The following is a 24,658-nucleotide window of genomic DNA, read 5'->3' as shown; positions in this document are numbered from 1 at the left end:
CCATGGACCTTGCCGTTGGTGGGGAGGCTTGTGTGCCTCAGCGATACAGATGGCCGTACCGTAGGTGCAGCCACAACGGAGGGGTATCTGTTGAGAGGCCAGACAAACGTGTGATTCCTGAAGAGAGGCAGCAGCTTTTTCAGTAGTTGCAGGGACAACAGTCTGGATGATTGACTGATCTGGCCTTGCAACACTAACCAAAACGGCCTTGCTGTGCTGGTACTGTGAACGGCTGAAAGCAAGGGGAAACAACAGCCGTAATTTTTCCCGAGGGCATGCAGCTTTACTGTATGGTTAAATGATGATGGCGTCCTCTTGGCTAAAATATTCCGGAGGTAAAATAGACCCTCATTCAGATCTCCGGGCGGGGACTACTCAAGAGGACGTCGTTATCAGGAGAAAGAAAACTGGCGTTCTACGGAACGGAGCGTGGAATGTCAGATCCCTTAATCGGGAAGGTAGGTTAGAAAATTCAATAAGGGAAATGGATAGGTTAAAGTTAGATATAGTGGGAATTAGTGAAGTCCGGTGGCAGGAGGAACAAGACTTTTGGTCAGGTGAATACAGGGTTATAAATACAAAATCAAATAGGTATAATGCAGGAGTAGGTTTAATAATGAATAAAAAATAGGAGTGCGGGTAAGCTACTATCAACAGCATAGTGAACGCATTATTGTGGCCAAGATAGACACGAAGCCCATGCCTACTACAGTAGTACAAGTTTATATGCCAACTAGCTCCGCAGATGGTGAAGAAATTGATGAAATGTATGATGAGATAAAAGAAATTATTCAGGTAGTGAAGGGAGACGAAAATTTAATAGTCATGGGTGACTGGAATTCGAGAGTAGGGAAAGGGAGAGAAGGAAACATAATAGGTGAATATGGATTGGGGTTAAGAAATGAAAGAGGAAGCCGTCTGGTAGAATATTGCACAGAGCATAACTTAATCATAGCTAACACTTGGTTCAAGAATCATAAAAGAAGGTTGTATACATGGAAGAATCCTGGAGATACTAGAAGGTATCAGATAGCTTATACAATCGTAAGACAGAGATTTAGGAACCAGGTTTTAAATTGTAAGACATTTCCAGGGGCAGATGTGGACTCTGACCACAATCTATTGGTTATGAACTGTAGATTAAAAGTGAAGAAACTGTAAAAAGGTGGGATTTTAGGGAGATGGGACCTGGATAAACTGACTAAACCAGAGGTTGTACAGCGTTTCAGGGAGAGCATAAGGAAACAATTGACAGGAATGGGGGAAAGAAATACAGTAGAAGAAGAATGGGTAGCTATGAGGGATGAAGTAGTGAGGGCAGCAGAGGATCAAGTAGGTAAAAAGACGAGGGCTAGTAGAAATCCTTGGGTAACAGAAGAAATGCTGAATTTAATTGATGAATGGAGAAAATATAAAAACGCAGTAAATGGAGCAGGCAGAAAGGAATACAAACGTCTCAAAAATGAGATCGACAGGAAGTGCAAAATGGCTCAGCAGGGATGGCTACAGGACAAATGTAAGGATGCAGAGGCTTATCTCACTAAGGGTAAGATAGATACTGCCTATAGGAAAATTAAAGAGACCTTTGGAGAAAATAGAGCCACTTGTATGAATATCAAGAGCTGAGATGGAAGCCCAGTTCTAAGCAAAGAAGGGAAAGCTGAAAGATGGAAGGAGTATATAGAGGGTCTATACAATTGCGATGTACTTGAGGACAATATTATGGAAATGGAAGAGGATGTAGATGAAGACGAAATGGGAGATACGATACTGCGTGAAGAGTTTGACAGAGCACTGAAAGACCTGAGTCGAAACAAGGCCCCGGGAGTAGACAATATTCCATTGGAACTACTGACGGCCTTGGGAGAGCCACTCCTGACAAAACTCTACCATCTGGAGAGCAAGATGTATGAGACAGGCGAAATACCCTCAGACTTCAAGAAGAATATAATAATTCCAATCCCAAAGAAAGCAGGTGTTGACAGATGTGAAAATCACCGAACTATCAGTTTAATAAGCCACAGCTGCAAAATACTAACGCGAATTCTTTACAGACGAATGGAAAAACTGGTAGAAGCCGACCTCGTCGAAGATCAGTTTGGATTCCGCAGAAATGTTGGAACACGTGAGGCAATACTGACCCTACGACTTATCTTAGCTGATAGATTAAGGAAAGGCAAACCTACATTTCTAGCATTTGTAGACTTAGAGAAAGCTTTTGACAATGTTGGCTGGAATACTCTCTTTCAAATTCTAAAGGTGGCAGGGGTAAAATACAGGGAGCGAAAGGCTATTTACAATTTGTACAGAAACCAGACGGCAGTTATAAGAGTCGAAGGGCATGAGAGGGAAGCAGCGGTTGGGAAGGGAGTGAGACAGGGTTGTAGCCTGTCCCCGATGTTATTTAATCTGTATATTGAGCAAGCAGCAAAGGAAACAAAAGAAATATTCGGTGTAGGTATTAACGTCCATGGAAAAGAAATAAAAACGTTGAGGTTCGCCGATGACATTGTATTTTTGTCAGAGACAGCAAAGGACTTGGAAGAGCAGTTGAACGGAATGGACAGTCTCTTGAAAGGAGGATATAAGATGAATATCAACAAAAGCAAAACGAGGATAATGGAATGTAGTCGAATTAAGTCGGGTGATGCTGAGGGAATTAGATTAGGAAATGAGACACTTAAAGTAGTAAAGGAGTTTTGCTATTTTTGGGGAGCAAAATAACTGATGATGGTCGAAGTAGAGAGGATATAAAATGTAGACTGGCAATGGCAAGGAAAGCGTTTCTGAAGAAGAGAAATTTGTTAACATCGAGTATAGATTTAAGTGTCAGGAAGTCGTTTCTGAAAGTATTTGTATGGAGTGTAGCCATGTATGGAAGTGAAACATGGACGATTAATAGTTTGGACAAGAAGAGAATAGAAGCTTTCGAAATGTGGTGGTACAGAAGAATGCTGAATATTAGATGGGTAGATCACATAACTAATGAGGAGGTATTGAATAGAATTGGGGAGAAGAGGATTTTGTGGCACAACTTGATAAGAAGAAGGGACCGGTTGGTAGGACATGTTCTGAGGCATCAAGGGATCACAAATTTAGCATTGGAGGGCAGCGTGGAGGGTAAAAATCGTAGAGGGAGCCCAAGAGATGAATACACTAAGCAGATTCAGAAGGATGTAGGTTGCAGTAAGTACCAGGAGATGAAGAAGCTTGCACAGGATAGAGTAGCATGGAGAGCTGCATCCAACCAGTCTCAGGACTGAAGACAACAACAACAACAACAATGAAGAAAGACCATTATAAGGTGGAAGTGACTGTTTTAAGCGATGTATTTGACTCATGTAAATTGTTAAACAATTAATGTGTCAAATGTGTGTGAAATCTTATGGGACTTAACTGGTAAGGTCATCAGTCCCTAAGCTTACACACTATCTAACCTAAAGTACCCTAAGGACAAACACACACACCCAAGCCCGAGGGAGGACTCGAACCTCCGCCGGGACCAGCCGCACAGTACATGACTGCAGCTCCCTAGACCGCTCGGCTAATCTCGCGGGGCTGAACAATATATTTAATAGGGTAGTGCAAATGGATTATTTCACTCTATTTCTGATATCGACAGAGACAAGAAGAGGGTCTGGAATTTGCCAATCAACAGAATGCCTCCACTTGATGCTTTGTTTGAAGGATGCAAGATCAAAGGAGGCCGATATCCAGTCCGTGGTCGGTGGTATTTAGTAACATGATCTGTAATTAGGACATTTGGCTGTTCTTACCCTCGTGGCGGTACCCTGACGGTGGACGCACACTCAGGAGACCCCAGGGGTGGCTACTACGTTCCACTTCATTCCATTCCCTTGTGATTACAGTTATTATGGGTCAAATGGCTCTAAGCAATATGGGACTTAACTTCTAAGGTCATCAGTCCCCTAGAACTTAGAACTACTTAAACCTAACTAACCTACGGACATCACACACATCCATGTCCGAGGCAGGATTCGAACCTGCGACTGTAGCGGTGGCGCGGTTCCAGACTGTAGCGCCTAGAACCGCACGGCCACCCCGGCTGGCACAGTTATTAGGTCGTGGGGAGCAAGGGTGAGGTGTGCAATCATGATGTCTACCCACAGACTGAATAAGTAAAGAGTATGTCTCAATATATTATTGACATTAATTTGAATTTCGTGTCATGAGATCCTTCCTCTGCAGCACAGAGTGACTCTTTTTCCTGCCAGTTTTTTCTGGGAGAGGGGGGACGGGTAGGAGGATGGAACGTCCTCTGGTGGTGGCTTTGTTCACTAGTTCAGTCGATCCCTGCGTGTCAAGGCGAGTGCACACAGGAAAATTTTCCAATAAGATGACACCTTCAATCTGCAACACTGTAATTACGTAATTAGGACATGTAGTTGCTGGATGCGATCTTTTCCTATCAAGTAAAAGTGAGACCTAGCCCCCCCAAATTGAATTTTATAAATAAGTAGTATATCCTGTGCGATATAATTGAATTTCTTGTCGTGGGATCCTTTCTCTATAGCACAGACGGCTGCTTAGAGCCCATGGCGGAATCCATTCTCAGTCAGACATTTGCTTTCAAAGGAGTTCCTGTGTGCATTGGTATTCGACAGGGGTTTACCAGGTAAACGATGCTTTGTTTGCGGTTCGGTCCGATTGCGATCGATGGCGCGTGCAGGACCGCTGTGGCATGTTACAGGAGGTTAGAGAGAAAGAGAGAGAGAGAGAGAGAGAGAGAGAGAGACAGCACATGTTTCGACAGGAATTTCTCAGGTCCTTTTGTCTGGGGATTAGCGTGACATCCGGTCTGCCAGGCACGGGGCCGAGCTGACACCTTTTGGACATGTCGCTTCGCGGCGCAGCCGGTGCACTCCGGCTCCAGTCAGCATGCGTGAGCTGGTATTCAGTGCGGACCTGTGGAAGTTGCGTGCTTCTTGATTGAAAGATTTTTTAACAGCGTAATTACATGGGTGTTTCATGAAGGTATTTTTTGGGTGATCAGAGTGAAAAGCATCGCAATTGTTTAAATATTCTATATATCACCTTCTATCTTGTAAATTGTTTATATAAACAGTATTGCACACATTACAATATTCGATACACTGGAATCGATTTCCCGCCCAGTTCTTTACATAAATAAATAAACTATATTCCACAGTCTCTCGTATTCCATAAATTGTTTAAAAAAACAATTTTCTTCACATTGTCTAAATTGCTTAAGCAATATTACATACACTGAACTCGATATCTCACAAAATTCTTTAAATAAATGAATAAACCATATTGTCTAAATTGTTTAAACAATATTCCATACACTGCAAGCGATTTCCCTCAAAATGGCAGATCAACTGAGTCTTTTTCCCACCAATGCCAGTGGTGGTAAGGGGGGCGGAGAGGTGAGCGGGAGAGCTGGGGGTTTCCCAGAGGGGGCATTTAATTAATTTATCGATTTAATTAATTAGTCAATCAAATCGATATCAAAAGTATGCTTGTGTCGATGAGGTGAGTTGCCCGAGGAATTTGGGGGGGGGGGGGGGGAGAAGGCGGAGGAAGGAGGAGGAGGAGGAGGAGGAGGGGGGAACAATAGGTTAAGAACCTGCCAATCAAAAGGGAGGATTATCCCCAGGGGGTCATACCTGTCTATCAAATGGGTGGATTACCCCAGGGGGTCTTAATTCTCTTTACAGAGTAATAGGTTAAGGACCTATCAGTGCAAGGAGAGGAGTCGGTTTGCCCCAGAATGTATGCTTGCCCCGGCTGTAGGCAACTCATATTGTGAGGTTAAAACATAGTTTTCCCCCTACTTCCATCTGTTTATAATGTCGATGGTTATTTGTTCTGTGGCGTCCGTTCAGTCAAAATGCCAGAGGATTGACCTATAATTAATGCCTGTTAAGATAAGTAGTCGTCTGTTATTTGCAAATTGGGTAATTTCTCTTGTCATTCCAGAGAAAGGCTCTGTATCAAATGAGGACTAGGTGTATTCAATGAGATGATTCATGTTAACTGCCCGAAGTTATTGCGACTGTAATGATATGTCGTGTGCATAGTTGCGTTATTTGTGTTACTGTAATGTCGGTGTGTACTACAACGATTGCAGCCTTTTCCCTGTTTGTGTCTGTGATTTGCATGTACTGCGATGGATGGCCTGCAATTCTTCCGCCTCGTGTGTACAGTTCTTGTAGACACAAAACACTATGTGATCACACGTATCCGGACACCCCCAAAAACATAGGTTTTTCATATTAATTGCATTTTCTGCCACCTACTGCCAGGTATTCCATATCAGCGACATCAGTAGTCATTAAACATCGTGAGACACCAAGATGGGGCACTCTGCGGAACTCAGAGGCTTCGAACGTGGTCAGCTCATTGAGTGTCACTTGTGTCATACATATGTACGAGAGATTTCCACATTCCTGAACATCTCTAGATACACAGTTTCCGATATGATATTGAAGTGGAAACAACGACGCCTTCCTCGGTGTAAGGAGCGTAAATATTGGACTACTGAACAATGGAAAAACGTCCTGTGGAGTGACGAATCACGATACACAATGTGGCGATCCGATGACAGGGTGTGGGCATGGCGAATGCCCGGTGAACATCGTCTGCCAGCATGTGTAGTGCCAACAGTAAAATTCGGAGGCGGTTGTGTTATGGTGTGGTCGTGCTTTTCATGGAGAGAGCTTGCACCCTGTGTTGTTTTGCGTGGCACTGTAACAGTACAGGCCTAAATTGAGGTTTTAACCGCCTTCTTGCTTCCCATTGTTGAAGAGCAATTCAGGGATGGCGATGGCATCTTTCAACACGATCGAACACCTGTTCATACGCACGGCCTATAGCGGAGTGGTTACACGACAACAACATTTCTGTAATGGTATGGCCTACACAGAGTCCTGACCTGAATCGCACAGAACACCTTTGGGACGTTTTGGAACGCCAACTTCGTGCCAGACCTCACCGACCGACATCGATACCTCTCCTCAGTGCAGCACTCCGTGAAGAATGGGCTGCCATTCCCCAAGAAACCTTCCAACACCTGAATGAAAGTATGCCTGCGAGAGTGGAAGCTGTCATCAAGGCTAAGGGTGAGCCAACACCATATTGAATTCTAACATTACCGATGGAGGGGGCCACGAACTTGCTAGCCAGGTGTCGGGATACTTTTGATCACATAGTGTATGTCCACGCGGCTCATTCACCAACCCGCCAAGCTCTGCGTCCATTGTCGTTCCACCCATATAGTTTAGCTGCAAGACTTTCAATATGGAAATTTAGTAAAAAAATTATAATTTCGGCCCACTGTCGGTGTAATCGAGATACACGCGTCCATGTGCCCTTACCAGGTACTTTTAGACATTGTCAAGGTTAAGGTCGTCATTTCTTCGTACACATGATCTGCGTGAAAGATTACAGAGTTCGAGTTTATCTGTTGGTATGTTTTCGGTTAATAGAATGATTCTGTCTGTTTGTTCACTCGTGGGGTAGCATATGGTGTCGCCCAATGGATGATTCAGTCTTGTTACCAGTGTTAGTGGAGTTTGAAAACCTCCTGTACTTTGTAGTCGACTTAGATGCAAGTTCTCTTCGGTATCATCGTAGTCTATTTGATTTCTTACTTCATGGTTTTGTAACTCTGTGATGTACTGGGTCGTTATCTCTTGATTTAGTTTCCGGTTCTGGGTGATGTGGTATCTCGTCAGTTTGAACAGCGTTGTGATTTTTCAGTGTGAGCTTTTTCTATGTTCATGTTGTTTTCAGCATCCATATGGTGTATGGTCATTTTTTGTTCTATGAAGTTTTCTGTTTGTGTTTGTTTCTCATTGACAACAACCAGAGAGGCGACAAAGGAGTGGCGTTTGCCATCAGCGTCGCCGGAGCAACCACAGGAACTGATGACATGTCTGAAGACAAATCGTCAGTCGCCTCGTCCACAACTGGTTTAGTAAGGATCGGAACACTATCCGTCACAAGATGTGGTACGTAGGACATCCGCAGCTGAAGGGCATTATACTTGTTTTAGAAAGTAACTAATACTTATTTACACCACGACCGGTTTCTGAGTTTTAAAATGCCATCTTCAGGTGTATGAAATTCTTATCTTCTGTAACGCACAACATGCTGTCGGGCCATTTAGTGCAAGAACTCCAGTCACTATTTGTTGCCGGAAAATGGCCGCCGCCGGGCAGCGGCACCGCTTCCGCCAACATGCAGTGATTGGTGACTGGAGCTCTTTCACTGACATGCCCGACCGCATGTTGTGTGTTACCCAATATAATAAGTTCAAACGCCTGAATATGGGATTTTAAAACCCCGAAACCGGTGTAGTTTGAATAAATGTTAGCACAACTGAAGTGGATCTCTCTAAATTAATAACTATCCATCAACTGTTCACGTGATTCCGAGAAGAACAGGGTATTTGCGGAAGTGGGCCTAGCATTCTTCCTTATGGCCATGAACAGCGCCGTATGGCCGAAAAGCCGCTATGACGTCCTCTGCAGCAACCTCGAATGGAAGTTCGGCAACGTCACTGATCATTTTAATGTTAACGGTGTTGCTGAGTATCGAGAGTTCCGACGGCGGGATCTTCGCCCCCTCACGGAGGAAACGTTCCGTATCTAAGGCTTACGGTCGTGCATATTCCGAACAAAAGTTGAAACGTAATGTCGATTTCCAGAACTTATTTGCTATGATCTCAGTGCGTGAAGCCGCCGAGAAGGCTAAGTCGCAATGTAAACCAACGGGAACTCACGCGGCCGGTCGTTGTGACCGAGTGGTTCTAGGCGCTGCAGTCTGGAACCGCGCGACAGCGACGGTCGCAGGTTCGCATCCTGCCTCGGGCGTGGATGTGTGTGATGTCCTTAAGTTAGTTAGGTTTAAGTAGTTCTAAGTTCTAGAGGACTGGTGACCTCAGACGTTAAGTCCCATAGTGCTCAGGGCCATTTTTGAACTCACAAGCTCCGCAGGCGGAAGCACGTCACGTCCTCGCCCGGCGGTCGCTAAAACCAGACTTTCAACTCCCAGTGCCGGTCTAAACCTCCACATGTCAAGCAGTCACTATCCAAATGCTCGTACATTCGTGAAACTGAGTGTAGGAAGACAAAGATTATTTTATATCGCCGTGTTAGCCCCACCAGGCGCCATTGTATCCGTAAAGGCGACGGTGTCTGTGGTTATGCAGCAACTGCATTTATTACAGTACAATGTCCTTCAGAAATCCATACATGTCTATAGGAACAGAGACTGTCTTTGACAATTTTCAGCTGTGGAAATTAGATTCACAAACATGCGAGTATTTAGACTGGCATTGGGGGCATGCTCGTATAGCTGTTGTGGTACAGTCTCCTTTTGGCAGTGGTGAGGCACTCCTTGTTTGCGTCTCGCCTTTGTGTTGCTTGCGAGCGGATCACATCAACAATGTCACATGCACTCGCTCCATGACAATTTTAAACCAGCACTGGGGCGCAAAGACTGACTATCACAAACTTTGTACCACCATCTCTCCTCCCCTTGCTAGCCAAACGCTGGCAGTGAAAATTTCATTAACCACTAGGATTTTCTCCGGCTTGCGTCTGACAAGGGAACCTCCCCATCGCACCCCCCTCAGATATAGTTATAAGTTGACACAGTGGATAGGCCTTGAAAAAATGAACACAGATCAATCGAGAAAACAGAAAGAGGTTGTGTGGAGCTATGAAAATAAAAACAAAATACGCAAACTGAGTAGTCCATGTGCAACATACGCAACATCAAGGATAACGTGAGTTCAGCAGCGCCGTGGTCCCGTGGTTAGCGTGAGCAGCTGCGGAACGAGAGGTCCTTGATTCAAATATTCTCTCAAGTAAAAAGTTTAATTTTTTATTTTGAGACAATTATTATCTGTCCGTCCGTCTGTGAAATACTTTGTGAAAAGATTCTATGATTTTGCGAAGCTGCACAGGTACACAGAGCAGTATTGTTTACGTGATCGTGTGTCAATTATCAAAGTTCAGGCACTCACACATGATCAACTTCGCTCTCCAAAATTCCAGGATATTTTCAGATTTCCTTGGATATATGCAGAATTTGACGGTCTACACACGGAAAAATTTGAAAACGTTAAAAACATATGTTTTGACAGAGCACCGGGGAAACTGTGCGACTGTGAAACTGTTGCATTCATTTGTTGCAGTTTATGTGACAAACTCTTATGTTTTTATCACTTTTTTGGGAGTGATTATCACATCCACAAGAAAACCTAAATTGAGCAAGGTAGAAGAATCTTTTTACCCATTCGCCAATTGTACACGTTAGGTGGGTCGACAACATATTCCTGTCATGTGACGCACATGCCGTCACCAGTGTCGTATATAATACATCAGACGTGTTTTCCTGTGGAGGAATCGGTTGACCTACGACCTTGCGATCAAATGTTTTCGGTTCCCATTGGAGAGGCACGTCCTTTCGTCTACTAATCGCGCGGTTTTGCAGTGCGGTCGCAAAACACAGACACTAAACTTATTACAGTGAACAGAGACGTCAATGAACGAACGGACAGATCATAACTTTGCGAAAATAAAGTAAACTTCTCACTCGAGGGAAGTCTTGAACCTAGGACCTCTCGTTCCGCAGCTGCTCACGCTAAGCACGTTACCACGGCGCTCCTGAGCTCACATTGTCCTTGATGTTGCCTATCTTGCACATGGACTACTCAGTTTGTATATTTTGCTTATTTTTTTCATAGTTCCACACAACTTCTTCCTGTTTTCTCGATTGATCTTGTGGTGTCACCGCCAGACACCACACTTGCTAGGTGATAGCCTTTAAATCGGCCGCGGTCCGTTAGTATATGTCGGACCGGCGTGTCGCCACTATCGATGATTGCAGACCGAGCGCCGCCACACGGCAGGTCTAGAGAGACTTCCTAGCACTCGCCCCAGTTGTACAGCCGACTTTGCTAGTGATGGTTCACTGACAAATTACGCTCTCATTTGCCGAGACGATAGTTAGCATAGCCTTCAGCTACGTCATTTGCTACGACCTAGCAAAGCGCCATTACCAGTTACTATTGATGCTGTAAAACATGTACCGTCAAGAGCGATGTTCACCAATTATGGATTAAAGTTAAGCATTCCAGCGGCTACGTACGTTTTTTGTTAGTCTCATTTCCTCGACCTGTTCCAGACCTCACGCCAGCCTGCGTGAGCTGAAGCGCGTGCCTTTCGGCGTCCTCTCATAGTGGGTTGGCTGTCTTGCCAATCCACAACATATCTGTGTTCAGTTTTACAAGGCGTATCCACTGTGCCAACTTATAACTAAATCTGAGAGGGGTGCGATGGGGAGGTTCCCTTGTGAGTAGAGCGCCAACGAACAAGGGTGCGTTAGCGGCCTCGGCCACCGAGGTGGGTATGTGATATGGTGAGCGTGCTAGATGAGTGCGAGAAGATACAGAGGGACCTCGACCATTATCAAGGAGGCGAGTCGAGATGTCCATACAATGTAGGGGCACTGCCTGGACGTATGGGCAGCCACTTCTCTACACACATTCAGTGGCTCATTTCTGGTTATTTCATATATTTTGTAGTTAGAGTAGGTCTCAAGTCACCAGTAATCAGTTCAAGGTTTCAATGGCAACAGTAGCTACGTGCCTGGAATATGGTGACTTACACCAGATGGAGGGAACACGTTCAGCGGTTGAAAAACACAGCGCAAATACTGCAGCACCTACTTACCTAGGAGTCCGCAGCTCGTGATCGTGCGGTTGCGTTCTCGCTTCCCGCGCCCGTGTTCCCGGGTTCGATTCCCGGCGGGGTCAGGGATTTTCTCTGCCTCGTGATGACTGGACGTTGTGTGATTTCCTTAGGTTAGTTAGGTTTAAGTAGTTCTAAGTTCTAGAGGACTGATGACCATAGATGTTAAGTCTCATAGTGCTCAGAGCCATTTGAACCATTTTGAACTTACCTAGGATGTAAGCTGTATCGTGCATCCTGTCAGTTTATAAATCAATGTTTTTTGAAGAAGAGACTATAATTCTGTTAGTTATATAGCTGTGAGAATGTAAGACACTTTCAAACAGAATCCTTACATAGCCTCTTTTAGTTATAAGTAAGCAGAGATCTTATTTTATGTCTACTATTAGCAGACAACATTCAATTTTTAAGGGATTTTAAATACACGGTTTCCAAGATTTGGGAAAAACATTGCAGAACAAATAAAGTTAAAACTGAAATTGATTACGTTTCATCAAACGATAATGTGACACCACAATGTGTGGTACACTTAAGCCACTTTAGAATTGTAGTGTTTTAGGCCTGTAAGTAGCAAAGTAAAACTAAATGGAAATCTATACTCAAGTAAATTCGGCAAGTAGAACATCAGAAACGTAGATTAGACGTTATTATTTTGGTAGGGAATTACGCAAGCTTAAAGTGAGTAACAAGTTCAGCATCTTAGAAACTGAATTTTTTGCAGGAATACACGAAATGAACAAGTTTTAAAAATTTACTTGTACAGAGAGCAAAAATTTTGCCAGCATGAAGAAATGGATTCTCATATGGAACAAGTGTTGTTAAATAGAAGATTAAAGTTTCAAGCCAATAAAAATAAGAATTTGATATAAATGTTAAATTAAAGAAAACTATCCATGAATACCAGAAAGGAGAGGTCAGAGGCTACAATGAAAATTTGGTAAGAGGTACAACAGAAATAACGTACATGGAGAAGACAAAGTAGAAACATCTGAATGGAACGTTACACATTGGAGTGTCTAAATAGAGAGACAATATTTCAAGAATTCTAAGATTTCTTTCAATTTTGTGTAGCACAAGAGAGGAATAGCAGGTATAAGTAGTTAAAAGTGCGAATTATGAAATTCCAGAAGTAGTAAAAGATGAGATGTATACAGCCACTAAAGCTATGAAGAAAGAAGAGTCGTTACGGAAATGATTAAAGCCTAAGGATTTGTAATACGAAAGGAACTTGCAAAGTTGTTAAAGGAATGTCCGTAGAGGGAGAAACGTTTGCAGAGGGAGTGCTATTCCGTTTTAAATTTCCCTGTAATTCTTATTCTGTAATAGGTCAAAGGATACTTGATTATTTATATTGTGCTCTATTTGATCAATGTTGCTTTGTGCATGAAGATGTGGAAGAATAAACTAAGACTCGTCAAGAAAAATTTGTGAAGAGATTTATATAGATACGAATGTATTGCTTGAAATGAGCAAACGCCGGCTAGGGTGACCGAGCGGCTCTAGGCGCTACAGTCTGGAACCGCGCGACCGCTACGGTAGCAGGTTCAAATCCTGCCTCGGGCATGGATGTGTGTGATGTCCTTAGGTTAGTTAGCTTTAAGTAGTTCTAGGTTCTAGGGGACTGATGACCTCAGATGTTAAGTCCCATATTGCTCAGAGCCATTTTTGAAATGAGCAAAGATAATACGTTCTTCGAATACAGTTAATACAAAAATTATGTTGTTTGTGTTGGGCAGTAAGGTACAGCGCAACCTGGCTGTAACAACAATCAAAGGACCTTGAAAATTATGTTGTTATAAGCGGGTGTTGTTTTAGCAGAGATTCGAGTTTTCAGTCTGTTATGGAGGCATATGGAAAATAACTAATTTATTTAGCACTGTGTTATTTTACATACAGTATTTACTCTTAAGCTTACATGAATACAGAATATACAGCAGCATTGTCAAGTACTCATCAAACTTCTTAACTCAGGACTGACGTAATCAGTCATTTTACTGTGCTGTCTGTTTGGCCAATCTACACTTCCTAAATTACGTTCTTGATTCATTATTTCATTTGCAATTTCAGTGCTCCGTCCCCTAGCTTCATAGAACATGTTCAGAGTTCTAATGGTTTCTAAAGCGTCACTCACATTAGGGATAGGCACTTTATTTCTTTATTTTCCCTTTTCTTCCTCATGTCCCTTGCTCACGTCATGGTCACTGTGGCCCTGATTCTTCACTTCATTTGCAATTTCGTCTTCAGTTTGTGCTTCGGTTGAAACAAAGTCATCATCTATTGTTGCATACATTTCGTAGTCGCACTGATTGATAATGTCACAGTTTATTTCTGGCAGCAATGCAGATAGAGCAGATAATCAGGATCATCGAACACGACTTTAGTTTCGACGGCATTTATTCCTTCAGTTGTGGTTCCCGCATGACGGAAACAGTTCATGATGGTTTGGGCTGTGACCCGGCTCCAAACTTTGCTAATGCATCTGATGGCATCCAACAGTGTAACGGAATAATCCTGCTTTTTCTCAATGCATTGTAACATTTTCTGTAACATGAGCTTCTGATAGTGGCTTTTCAGACTCCTAATTACCCCTTGGTCCATGGGCTGTAATTATCTTATTGTATTTGCAGGAAGAAGAACAAACTTGATATTTTCGAGACCAGAGAGTGCAGAATCTGCTGGACAGCTGTCAACGACAACCAGTATCTTCTTATTCTGACTTCTAAGAACCCGATCGCAACGCCTCATTCCAGCTTCAAAGAGTTCGAAGGTCATCCAGGACTTTTTATTAGCACTGTAGTGCACTGGCCGATTTTTACATGCTTAAAAGACCTAGGATTTTTTGATTTACCTATCAAGAGCAATTTTTTGTTCTCCGTTTCACCCTTGTTAGTGCAACTAAAACTGTCATTCGTCCTTTAGATAAGTAGCCACCAATACATTTTTCGCCCTTGAATTATAGAGTTTTGTCAGCAGTCAATTTAAAGAAAATGCGAGTCTCACCCGGATTAAAGATGTCACAGTCTGCATGTCCTTCACTAAGTGTAGGCCACATAGTAGTGGGCCATGTTGGATTGTTTCAGTATTCGCACTGTTGGCTTCACAGCTCACTTGGCCAAAAATAATGTCGTGACCTTGCTTGAGCCGGCCGGAGTGGCCGAGCGGTTGTAGGCACTACAGTCTGGAACCGTGCGACCGCTACGGTCGCAGGTTCGAATCCTGCCTCGGGCATGGATGTGTGTGATGTTCTTAGGTTAGTTAGGTTTACGTAGTTCTAAGTTCTAGGGGACTGATGACCTCAGAAGTTAAGTTCCATAATACTCGCAGCCATTTGAACCTTTTTTTTTTTACCTTGCTTGAGTCTACCAATCTAGCTACTGCTACTCACAAATTCTTCATATTTTAATTTCTTGGCGAATTCTTCTACTTTTACCAAAGGCAAGGTCCACTATCGGAGGCGCTGATCATTCTCTGTTGCCTGAAGCACTTAAGCAGCGATTCATCCACGTCGCTCCGTTCACCTTTTCGTAACCGCTTCATTTTAGATCCAATGTGTCCAAACTATTCCAGTTGTTCCAAGTCGTTTGGATTGTGGGATTTACGAGGTCAAATTGACGACATACGTCAACCCTTTTAGCTCTATTCTCGATTTCATTAATCACTTACACTTTTTTTTCCACCGTTGAAACTTTTCTTTTACTGGCCATGCTTTTCTAAAATCCGTGCACTTTGTCACAAACTGTTATGTAAACTGACATCAAGTGTACTTTTGACGTGTTCTGTGATTTTCTCCACTACTGTAGTATGAACACGCTAGAGTAACAGTGAGGTGAGGTGTCTGTACTACACCTGTTGTTGACGGAATGGCAGAGAAAAGGATTACCAGGTTGCCATATTACAACAACAGATTTCCTTCTAGAGTAGATTGGTTCTTGGAAAATCTTGTTGCTAACTGAGGCTGAAAATGACGTTATATACGAGGTGTTATGCAAGGATGAGAAGTATGTTCCTTACGAGGAATATGGCCGTACCACAGAAATCACGATGTCACAGCCAAGTTGTCGTTATAATCGACGTCGTTATAAGAAAGTTCAACTCTATTTCATTATTTGGCATAGATTGTTAATTGAATTCCAAGTTTTCATATATTATCGCATCATTTAGTCTAACATTAAACTAAATTGAATATTATCATTACCCCTATTTCCTCCACAGTAATCGATGTGACTACCATCTATATACTATAATATTTTCAAATATGACAACAAAATACTTTGCAAATTATATAAAATGTATGTCAATAAGGAGTAATTAATAACTAATGTTTATGAGAAAAAAATAAAATTAGTAATTTTGCGGAATTTTTTTGTCATACAGAGAAGATATTACCTGATGTGCCCTACAGTAAGATAATTCTTGTTATGCTCTGAGACATGTCTTTATCGTTTAAGATGACAATTATAGCAAAGAGATTATATAAATTTTCACTGATTAAGGTGCTACATTTGCATTCAGATGGGGCGTAATTCAAATCGTCGTACAGCTATAACAGACTTTCATCACCTTTGGTTTCCTAAATCGCTTAATGCGAATTCTGAAAGGCTCATTGGTAAAAGAAATGGTCGTCAGATTTTCTACCGCATCCATGTTAACTACCAGGTTATATTCCATCAACGATAACCTTACCTTCAAAGGGTGTTAATCTCTAATATCTATGTGTGGCTTTCAGAAGGGAAGACGTCTACTTATACGAACTGGCTCTCGCTCATGCTGCTGCTGCGAGCCAAAGCAGGCTCGCGGCAAACGAGTGGAGTGTTGGAGGAAGAAGGGAGGAAAATCAACTGCAAGTGAAGTCTGGCAATCAAAGAGGCTAGTATTAAGGGTAGCAAACATCACGTTTTGAAGAGATTATCAGACCACAGTGATTCATGTATGCGATTCGTTGAAGAACTCTTTTACTTCTGAAGACTAACATACTGTAAGTCACGACAACAAATTACAACAGTTATATGCACTCACATTCAATATATTATCATGATGGAGCTGTGCTCGATAATATAAAAGTTATCATGACTGACAATGATTTAAAGTGAATATAATCACATTACGGTAAGAAATATTTTGTGGCCTGTATATTAAGTAAACTGAAGTCTTAACTGAGAACATTATTTTTCCATCATTACGAAAAAAACTGAGTACATTTGTGAATGAATTCACGCTCACCTGAAAACTTGTGAAATATAGAAAAGTAAGACTGTGGAAGACCCTTATAGAAATACGTGAGACAAAATTTGTTACAAAACTATCTTGCAACATCTATCAATCTATGGATCTACTAGCCATAGCAGTAATTTGATGTTGTTTGATACTGTCAAAATTTTCTCTATTCAGAGTGTATTACAAAATATTGAACAGGCTATTAGCCTCTCGTAAGTGCACCAGGAAAAAAATGTTCTCCGAACATTATCGTGTGTACCGTCTGCATCCAAAAAAGCAAGAGTCTGTAAATCAACATTACCAACTGGCTCCTGGTTACATGCAAAAATATTTGCCTCTGTTGTGATGTCTTTTTACAGAAACCACAACCCGTCCTGGCTTCACGAGTTAGGAATGGAAGATGTATGTCAAAATAGGACAATTCCAATATGATACGTTCTGGCTGCTATCAACTCTTCGAGTGCAAATTGTACTCACGTTCACCAAGACACCACCAGGCGATATAGCATGTTTGAGATACACTCTAGAGGCATTTTTCTCTTCGTAGCTCTTTCCGCAAGCCTACTGTCGCTTTTAGTGCAGCTTTGCTAGAATTACAGCATTCTGCTCAGGAGCTCACAGCACCACTCCACAGAGTCTGGTGTCTTTCGAACTAACCGTGTGTTGTACAGACGTTGCTTGAACTATACGATCCTGAGCAGCCCAGTCAGTCATTCCAAACTGTCTGGAATTTGGTTTTCATTATATACTTGTGATGTGCCGTGCATTCATCACTATAGCATTGGATTAGAATAATCCACACACAGCTTTTTCAGTTATCGTCAGCTTTTTCTAAGAGTTGTGGAAAGCAACATAGCTCGAAAAAGTGGTTAAAATAAGGGGAGATGGTGCTACTTATGCCGAGCTGAAGCAATGAATTCAAATTTGTGTCACCCACGGGGCTTGAACGCAGGTCTCTTGCTGACTAGGAAGATGCAGTAGCCACTGTAGCATTGGGGTTACCACAGCTACATGTACTGTTATGGTTCTCGTCGTCTGTTGTTATGATGACAGGTGGCCAATGCTAAATTGAAGCATATATTGCAGATTTGGCCGTGAAGACAGTAAGGAGTTGGCTGCATAATCTGTATCTGCAACGACTGAAATAATTAGTAGTCGTTGGTAAAAAATAATATATATTGCACTTAACTTGTGTTACAGGCTTCTTCATATGCTGCATACATATAATTACAAACATATCTAGAGAGGCATTACTTATGCTATACTTGACTTAGCGCCTTGTTAGAGGTTGCTTCCTATCAGCTGAAGGCTACGTTACACTCCTAGTTGACGTCCGGAGCAAGAGTGGACGAGAGCTCGCTAGATATTTGTCACAAGCCGCGGACGCGGCGCTAGCGGAGCTACTTGCAACTGGCGGGTCCAGCGATATCTATTACGGACCGCGATCGATATCTGCAATCCCTAACAAGTGTGGTATCGAACGTTGATACCACATGGACTGCCCTAGTCCAGGGCCCTCCAGAGGTGGGACTTGAACATGCGTCTCCCGCTTACTAGGTAGATGTGCTAACCACTACGTCACTGCTGCACTGTGGCTTCCACAGCTGCATGAAATAGGGTAGTCCACGCATCTGCGGTAGCCACAATGCTACGGTCAAGCAGTGATTAGCACACCTGCCTAGTAAGCAGAAATACCAGGTTCAAGTCCCGGCCGTGGCACAGCTTCCATCCCTTCGAAGATAAAGTTGAGACTCATATGTATCCAGGAAAACGTAATTCCATCACATTAATACTGATGTTTTAAATAATATCAGGCGTTGATTACTTTAGTGTCGAGAGCCTTAAACCAAAACCATCAACCTATAAGTCAACAGTATTCGAGCATTCCATAAATGAAATTGTGTCCTACCTGCAAATCAATAGTCATGATAACGGCACTGATAACACATTCGAAATTTATGGAAACAAAAATTAAGATCTAAATTTTCGATAACCTAAGAGTGTATCTGATTTTATTTTCAGTACATCGTTTAGAAGACATGTAAGTATTTACATTACTGAAAACTTTTTCCAGCGTCTTCCTCAGCGCCATTCAGAGGGGCATTTGTATACAGAAACAGATTCCCAATTGGTGAAACTGATGATGTTTCTATTTATTTGTCAAAACTACGAAGAACAAAAAAAGAAGTGGGGAGCTCACTTCCATACACTTGGAGGACAAAACGACACCTTTACTGATCCCTGGAATTAACATTGACAAAACTTGATATTCGTGTTTATGGAAGCTGGAAATTATATTCAGAGATACGGCACAAGCTGATTTTTGACTGACCAGTTGGGTATATGATGACGGTTGGCCGCTTGTTGTGTGGAGAGCCCGCCGCCTGCGGCGCAGGCGTCACCGGCGTCGGCGTCGTAGACGGCCTCACTCCCAGGCTCGCCATCACGACATCACCTGCCACAGATACACACATCGCTAACGTGACACACTTATTCTATTCTACAAAAGACCTGAGCTATTACACTTTCACACAGCGGGTGACTATATCAGTGGGGCTCTAATGCGCAATGCTGCCATCACGAAACGATACACAGGGTAGAGAATGTCAAATCAAACAACTTTCAGCCGTCTAATTTCGAAACTGTTATTTCATTAGATTAAAACTTTCGGCGATTTACTACTGGTAGCCTAACAAAACAACACTTTGGAAATTAGACGGCCGAAAGGTGTTTGATTTGCCATTCTGTACTGAACAGCCGAGTTTCCGCAACCACCTCCGAAAAGATGGATATACAAAGAACATATCTGGTGGTTATAATTAAAGTGCAGCTACTCACTACTGAAATTATCGTACGGCAGTGAATCTTGATAGATGCGCTAATGCGTTAATTCGAAACCGATTTACGCTGTAAAAAAATCGAATTCCAGTTTTGACCACCAGATGCAAATCTTGCTCTGTGAATGCAAGAAAGACGTTTAGAACTGTATCCACGTGTAACAGATTAGGGACGGGACGCGGGGAGGAAAAGTGAAACAAGTGAGAAGGCATAATGTTGATTTTACTTCCACACAGGAGACGTCTAAGAGATGCTGCACAGCGCCAGATACGCAACTGGCGGTTAAAATTGGAAAAAATTTCTTCCCAGCGTAAATCGATTCCTCATTAATGCATTAGAGTATCTACCAAGTTTCGCTGCCATACGATACGTATAGCCCACACTGGATCTCTGAGTAGCTGCACTTTAATTATAACCACCCGCTACAACACAGACATCACTTGACGCATAGGTCAAGATCCATTACCGTACACATGTTTGGTTTTCACCCCGTGAACACTGCGTGTTAATTGATCACTCTTACAAGTAGTTTAGCTAATCGTTCAGCCAACTGAGCTTAACTATGAAGCAAAAGCTAACTCGTCGTTGATGGAGGCGAAGTTTACATACATCACAGATTAAAAGAACCTATTACTACTTTCGAACAAAATACTTGGGATTTCTGCATCTCCTGTGCAGAATAATATGACTGTGCCACAGGATTCCCTTCTGTGCTCACTGCTTTCCATGTCATATATCAATGATCTGCCACTAAACATGACAGATAATTAAAAAAATTTTATCTTTACTAACGACGCAAGTGTTGTTGGGGTAGACGTGGAATGTAACAAAAAAATGGTTCAAATGGCTCTGAGCACTATGGGACTCAACTGCTGTGGTCATAAGTCCCCTAGAACTTAGAACTACTTAAACCTAACTAACCTAAGGACAGCACACAACACCCAGCCATCACGAGGCAGAGAAAATCCCTGACCCCGCCGGGAATCGAACCCGGGAACCCGGGCGTGGGAAGCGAGAACGCTACCGGGAATGTAACACAAATGATCCAGCTTATAGTGCAGTCAGTCTCATCAGCACGTGGCTTTCAGCGAGCTAATTACCGCTAAACTGCAGCAAAACGCAACGCAGACAGTTTATGATAAGGAACTATTGAAAAACCGAAATTTTCCTTTCATAGAGTTGTCAAACAGTTGTAAGGTTACAGATATAGTTACTCTTCGAGTATCGATATTTTTACTTTGTACGTAATTGTCTAATCTGCATGCTGTAAGCTATGCATTGACTTGTTTCATGACCAAGTACCTATGGATCGTATGGACCAAAAGCAATTACACGTTTGCAATAAAGAATTGATTCGGCCTCAGGTAAATAACTTGCACATTTACTTCTATTGAAAATGTTAGTATCTGTCTTCACAGCTATGGAAGTGTTTGGTAGGAAAGCTCGAGTTTCTGTACAGTGTTCACAGAGTGATTACTACAGCTCCTTTAGCATGAGTGCACAGAATTTGGTACATATCTTTCAAGGGAATACACAATGGGTGACAGAAGTCATGGGATACCTCCTAATCTCGTGCCGGCCCTCCTTTTGCCCAACGTAGTGCAGCATCTCGACGTGGTATGGACCCAACAATTCGTTGGAAGTCCCCTGCAGAAATATGGAGCCCCACTACCTCTATAGCCGTCCACCATTGCTAAAGTGTCGCCGATGCTGGATTTTGTGTACTAAATGAGCTCTCGATTATGTCCCATAAATATTCGATGGGATTCAATCGAGAAATATGGGTGGCCAAATCATTCGCCCGAATTGTCCACAATTTTCTTCAAAGCAGTTAAGAGCACTGTAAACTTTCCCTGCGTAATAATTGGTTGTATTCATGTAGGGTCTCCAGCCGGAACATATCGTCATCTTCACATGAGTAGTCCGCCGCATTAGCTCACCGCAACTGAAGTGAGTCATGCCGCGGCGGCTCCTTCATACACCGACCGTGGGTCGAACGCGCGTGCGCGAACATAACAGCTCTCTAGCTCACGGCACAACAGCGCACAGATGGTGAAAGCTCGCGGAAACGATGAATCAATATCAAACAGTACTGGCAGCTTTTGATGGCGAAACAAGGACTGTTGTTCCTTAATGACGAACACAACAGCGTCCCAACTCTTGTTGTATGTATGTTGTATGTTAACCGGGGACCTAGAAGCGACATAGCCGCCGCAGCCGCAGTGGTCCACAACCCACGACGACTACCGCAGTCCACGTCACCCCTCCGCCGCCCCACACCGAATCCAGGGTTATTGTGCGGTTCGGCCCCCGGTGGACCCCCCAGGTAGCGTCTCACACCAGACGAGTGTAACCTCTATGTTTGCGTGGTAGAGTAATGGTGGTGTACGAAAACGTGGAGAACTTGTTTGCGCAGCAATCGCCGGCATAGTGTAACTGAGGCGGAATAAGGGGAACCAGAACGCGTTCGCCGAGGCAGATGGAAAACCGCCTAAAAACCATCCACAGACTTGCCGGCTCACCGGACCTCGACACAAGTCCGCCGGGCGGATTCGTGCCGGGGACCAGGCGCTCCTTCCCGCTCCAGAAAGCCGTGCGTTAGACCGCTCGGCTAACCGGGAGGACTGTTCCAACTCTTACTTAAAGGATACCTCTCATCTCTGTTTATAATATTGTCAGATATCCAGATTTCAATGGCTTCTTTCACTACACAGCCACAATACCGCGACACAGTGGCAACCACTTGTGTCTCGTCGTTCAATAAGACAATGTTCCGCGACTACAGATTTTTCTGGCTGAAATAAACGCATGTGGCGATGATGCCCACGCAACTATACTGGACCGAACGAATTGTTTGTTCAATATAGGCTTTCCCGGAATATCGGGGAATCTTGTAGACCCGGGCTTTCTCAAACCAGATCACTTAACTGAGCTACATCGTCGCCAATGTCGGCAGGCATATCGAAAATTTCAAAATCTGAATCTGAATATCTGTAGTGACGTTTACATGTTGAATAAACTGTGTGCACGCCATAGTTTGTAACTAATTGACGTTTCTTTTAGATAGTTCAATAATTGTCACCCCATACAAAGGGAATGGCCTCCGCGAACAGCACTGGGGCCTGGGTCGAAAAATATTGTCGAAGACCCTTTAATGAGTCCTAAAAAAATTGTTCTCGTACTATTCCACATTAAGTCGGGACTAATGAGAGCATTTGTTAAGGCTGTGCACGTGTATGAATCAGCGTGTCAGTAGTTTTGTGAGTAGTTTACACGACTCACCACAGAGATCACAAAGGGTATATGCATTGGTCCACAGATAGTCAGCTATTAGAGGATACACTCATTGAGTCCGCTTTTACCGCTGAATAGCTGCATGCATGCATGTTTTCGTAAGGTGACAAGATTGTTCTTGGGAAACGCGAGCGAGTAATTTACAGGGATCTCGTGGACCAACTCATTAATACTTATAAGGTCATTGGTTGCAACATGTCTCTGAAGATGCACTTCCTTTTCTCCCACTATGTGTACTCCCAGAGCACCGTGGTACATAAAGTGATGAGCAAGGCGAGTGGTTCCACCAGGACATTTCTCTCATGTAAAAGCGTTACACGGGACGGTGAACACCAGTTACGTCGGCTGATTTCTGCTGAATTGTACAGATAGATACTCCAGACATCACCCAAAAGAGGAAGGCAAACAAACGGCGCGAATGTAGTAGGTAAGATCAATTAATGTATGTATACTACTAATTACGGTAGCAACGTAAAGCCCCAGTCGACTTGTATCCCTGAGCTGGGAGACAATTTTAACCGTGATGTTCGTGTTTAGTGCGGCGAAATCTGTAAAGACCATCTACTTCGGTTTCTGGAAAAAATCCACAGGGCACCAGTGTAATATGCACTGTGTCAGGAAAAGCATATATTGAAGACAGTAAACGGAAATGAATAGCTAGACCCCGTCTTCCTAAATATCTGATACTGTACTACAATGTCAACTAATAAACAAAGTGCGAGCATATGGAGTATCTTCACTGATATTCAGTTGGATAAATTTTCAATCTATACAACGGTGCATGTTGAACGGAAACGACACACTTGGGGAATGAATATGTGTCACAATAATGTTGACCGTTGAGTATAGCGTGTTATAAACTTTGGAGGTCAGTATGCCGAAGTAGCATTAAGCATCCCCACACCATGACACCTGGACACAAAAACGACCATGTTCGACAATGTTCCTATCTGCATTACGTGTTCCCACCTCGCGCCATATGAGGGTACGTCCAGCATCGTCGAACATAATCGTTTTGGAGGTCCAGATGGTATGGTGTGGGGAAGCATAATGTGGTATGGGAGTACTGTCCTCCAAGTCTTTAAACACAGCACACTCATCGGTCAACGTTATTGTGACGCTGTTCTCCTTTCCAGTGTGCGTCTTTTAAGGAGCTCATTCGGCCCTGACTTTTGTCTTGTGGATGACAACGCGCGACCGCATCGTACAACGCAGGTGAAGGAGCTCTTGGAATCTGAGGATATCCGGCGAACGGACTGCCCGTTCCCCAGACTTCAGTCCCATCGAGAACGTGTGGGATACGTTGGAGAGACGGAATTCAACACGTCCACATGCACCGATGACCATCCAGCAACTACTAATGACGCTGGTGGAGGAATGGAGCGCCGTACTACAAGAACTACGTACTGATCTTGTGTAAGTGAGCTGACATCTATGAACATGATGTTTCGAAAGTTACTTGTGTTTGTGAATTCAGGAGGCTTGTAGCAGGCTACAGAATCGTATTCTTGTCTCTTAAACTGTAATTTTACTCCGAGCTGTGGCTCATGCAGTGTAGTGCAGTGGTT

At 43.2% G+C, this 24,658-nt stretch overlaps 1 protein-coding gene across 1 annotated transcript in view; it reads right to left on the bottom strand.

The window, feature by feature from the left end:
* Positions 1–24,658, bottom strand: part of LOC124556358 — an 860,778-nt gene that overhangs the window by 725,104 nt on the left and 111,016 nt on the right. The window contains exon 2 of the mRNA XM_047130325.1: positions 19,291–19,413. Within this exon, the coding sequence (XP_046986281.1) occupies positions 19,291–19,413 (123 nt within the window). The remainder of the gene's footprint in view (positions 1–19,290; positions 19,414–24,658) is intronic.

The sequence above is a fragment of the Schistocerca americana genome, chromosome X, assembly GCF_021461395.2.
Source record: "Schistocerca americana isolate TAMUIC-IGC-003095 chromosome X, iqSchAmer2.1, whole genome shotgun sequence".
Lineage (NCBI taxonomy): Eukaryota > Metazoa > Arthropoda > Insecta > Orthoptera > Acrididae > Schistocerca > Schistocerca americana.
The sequence above is the reverse complement of the archived record's forward strand: the minus strand, read 5'-3'. Positions and strand labels throughout refer to the sequence as shown.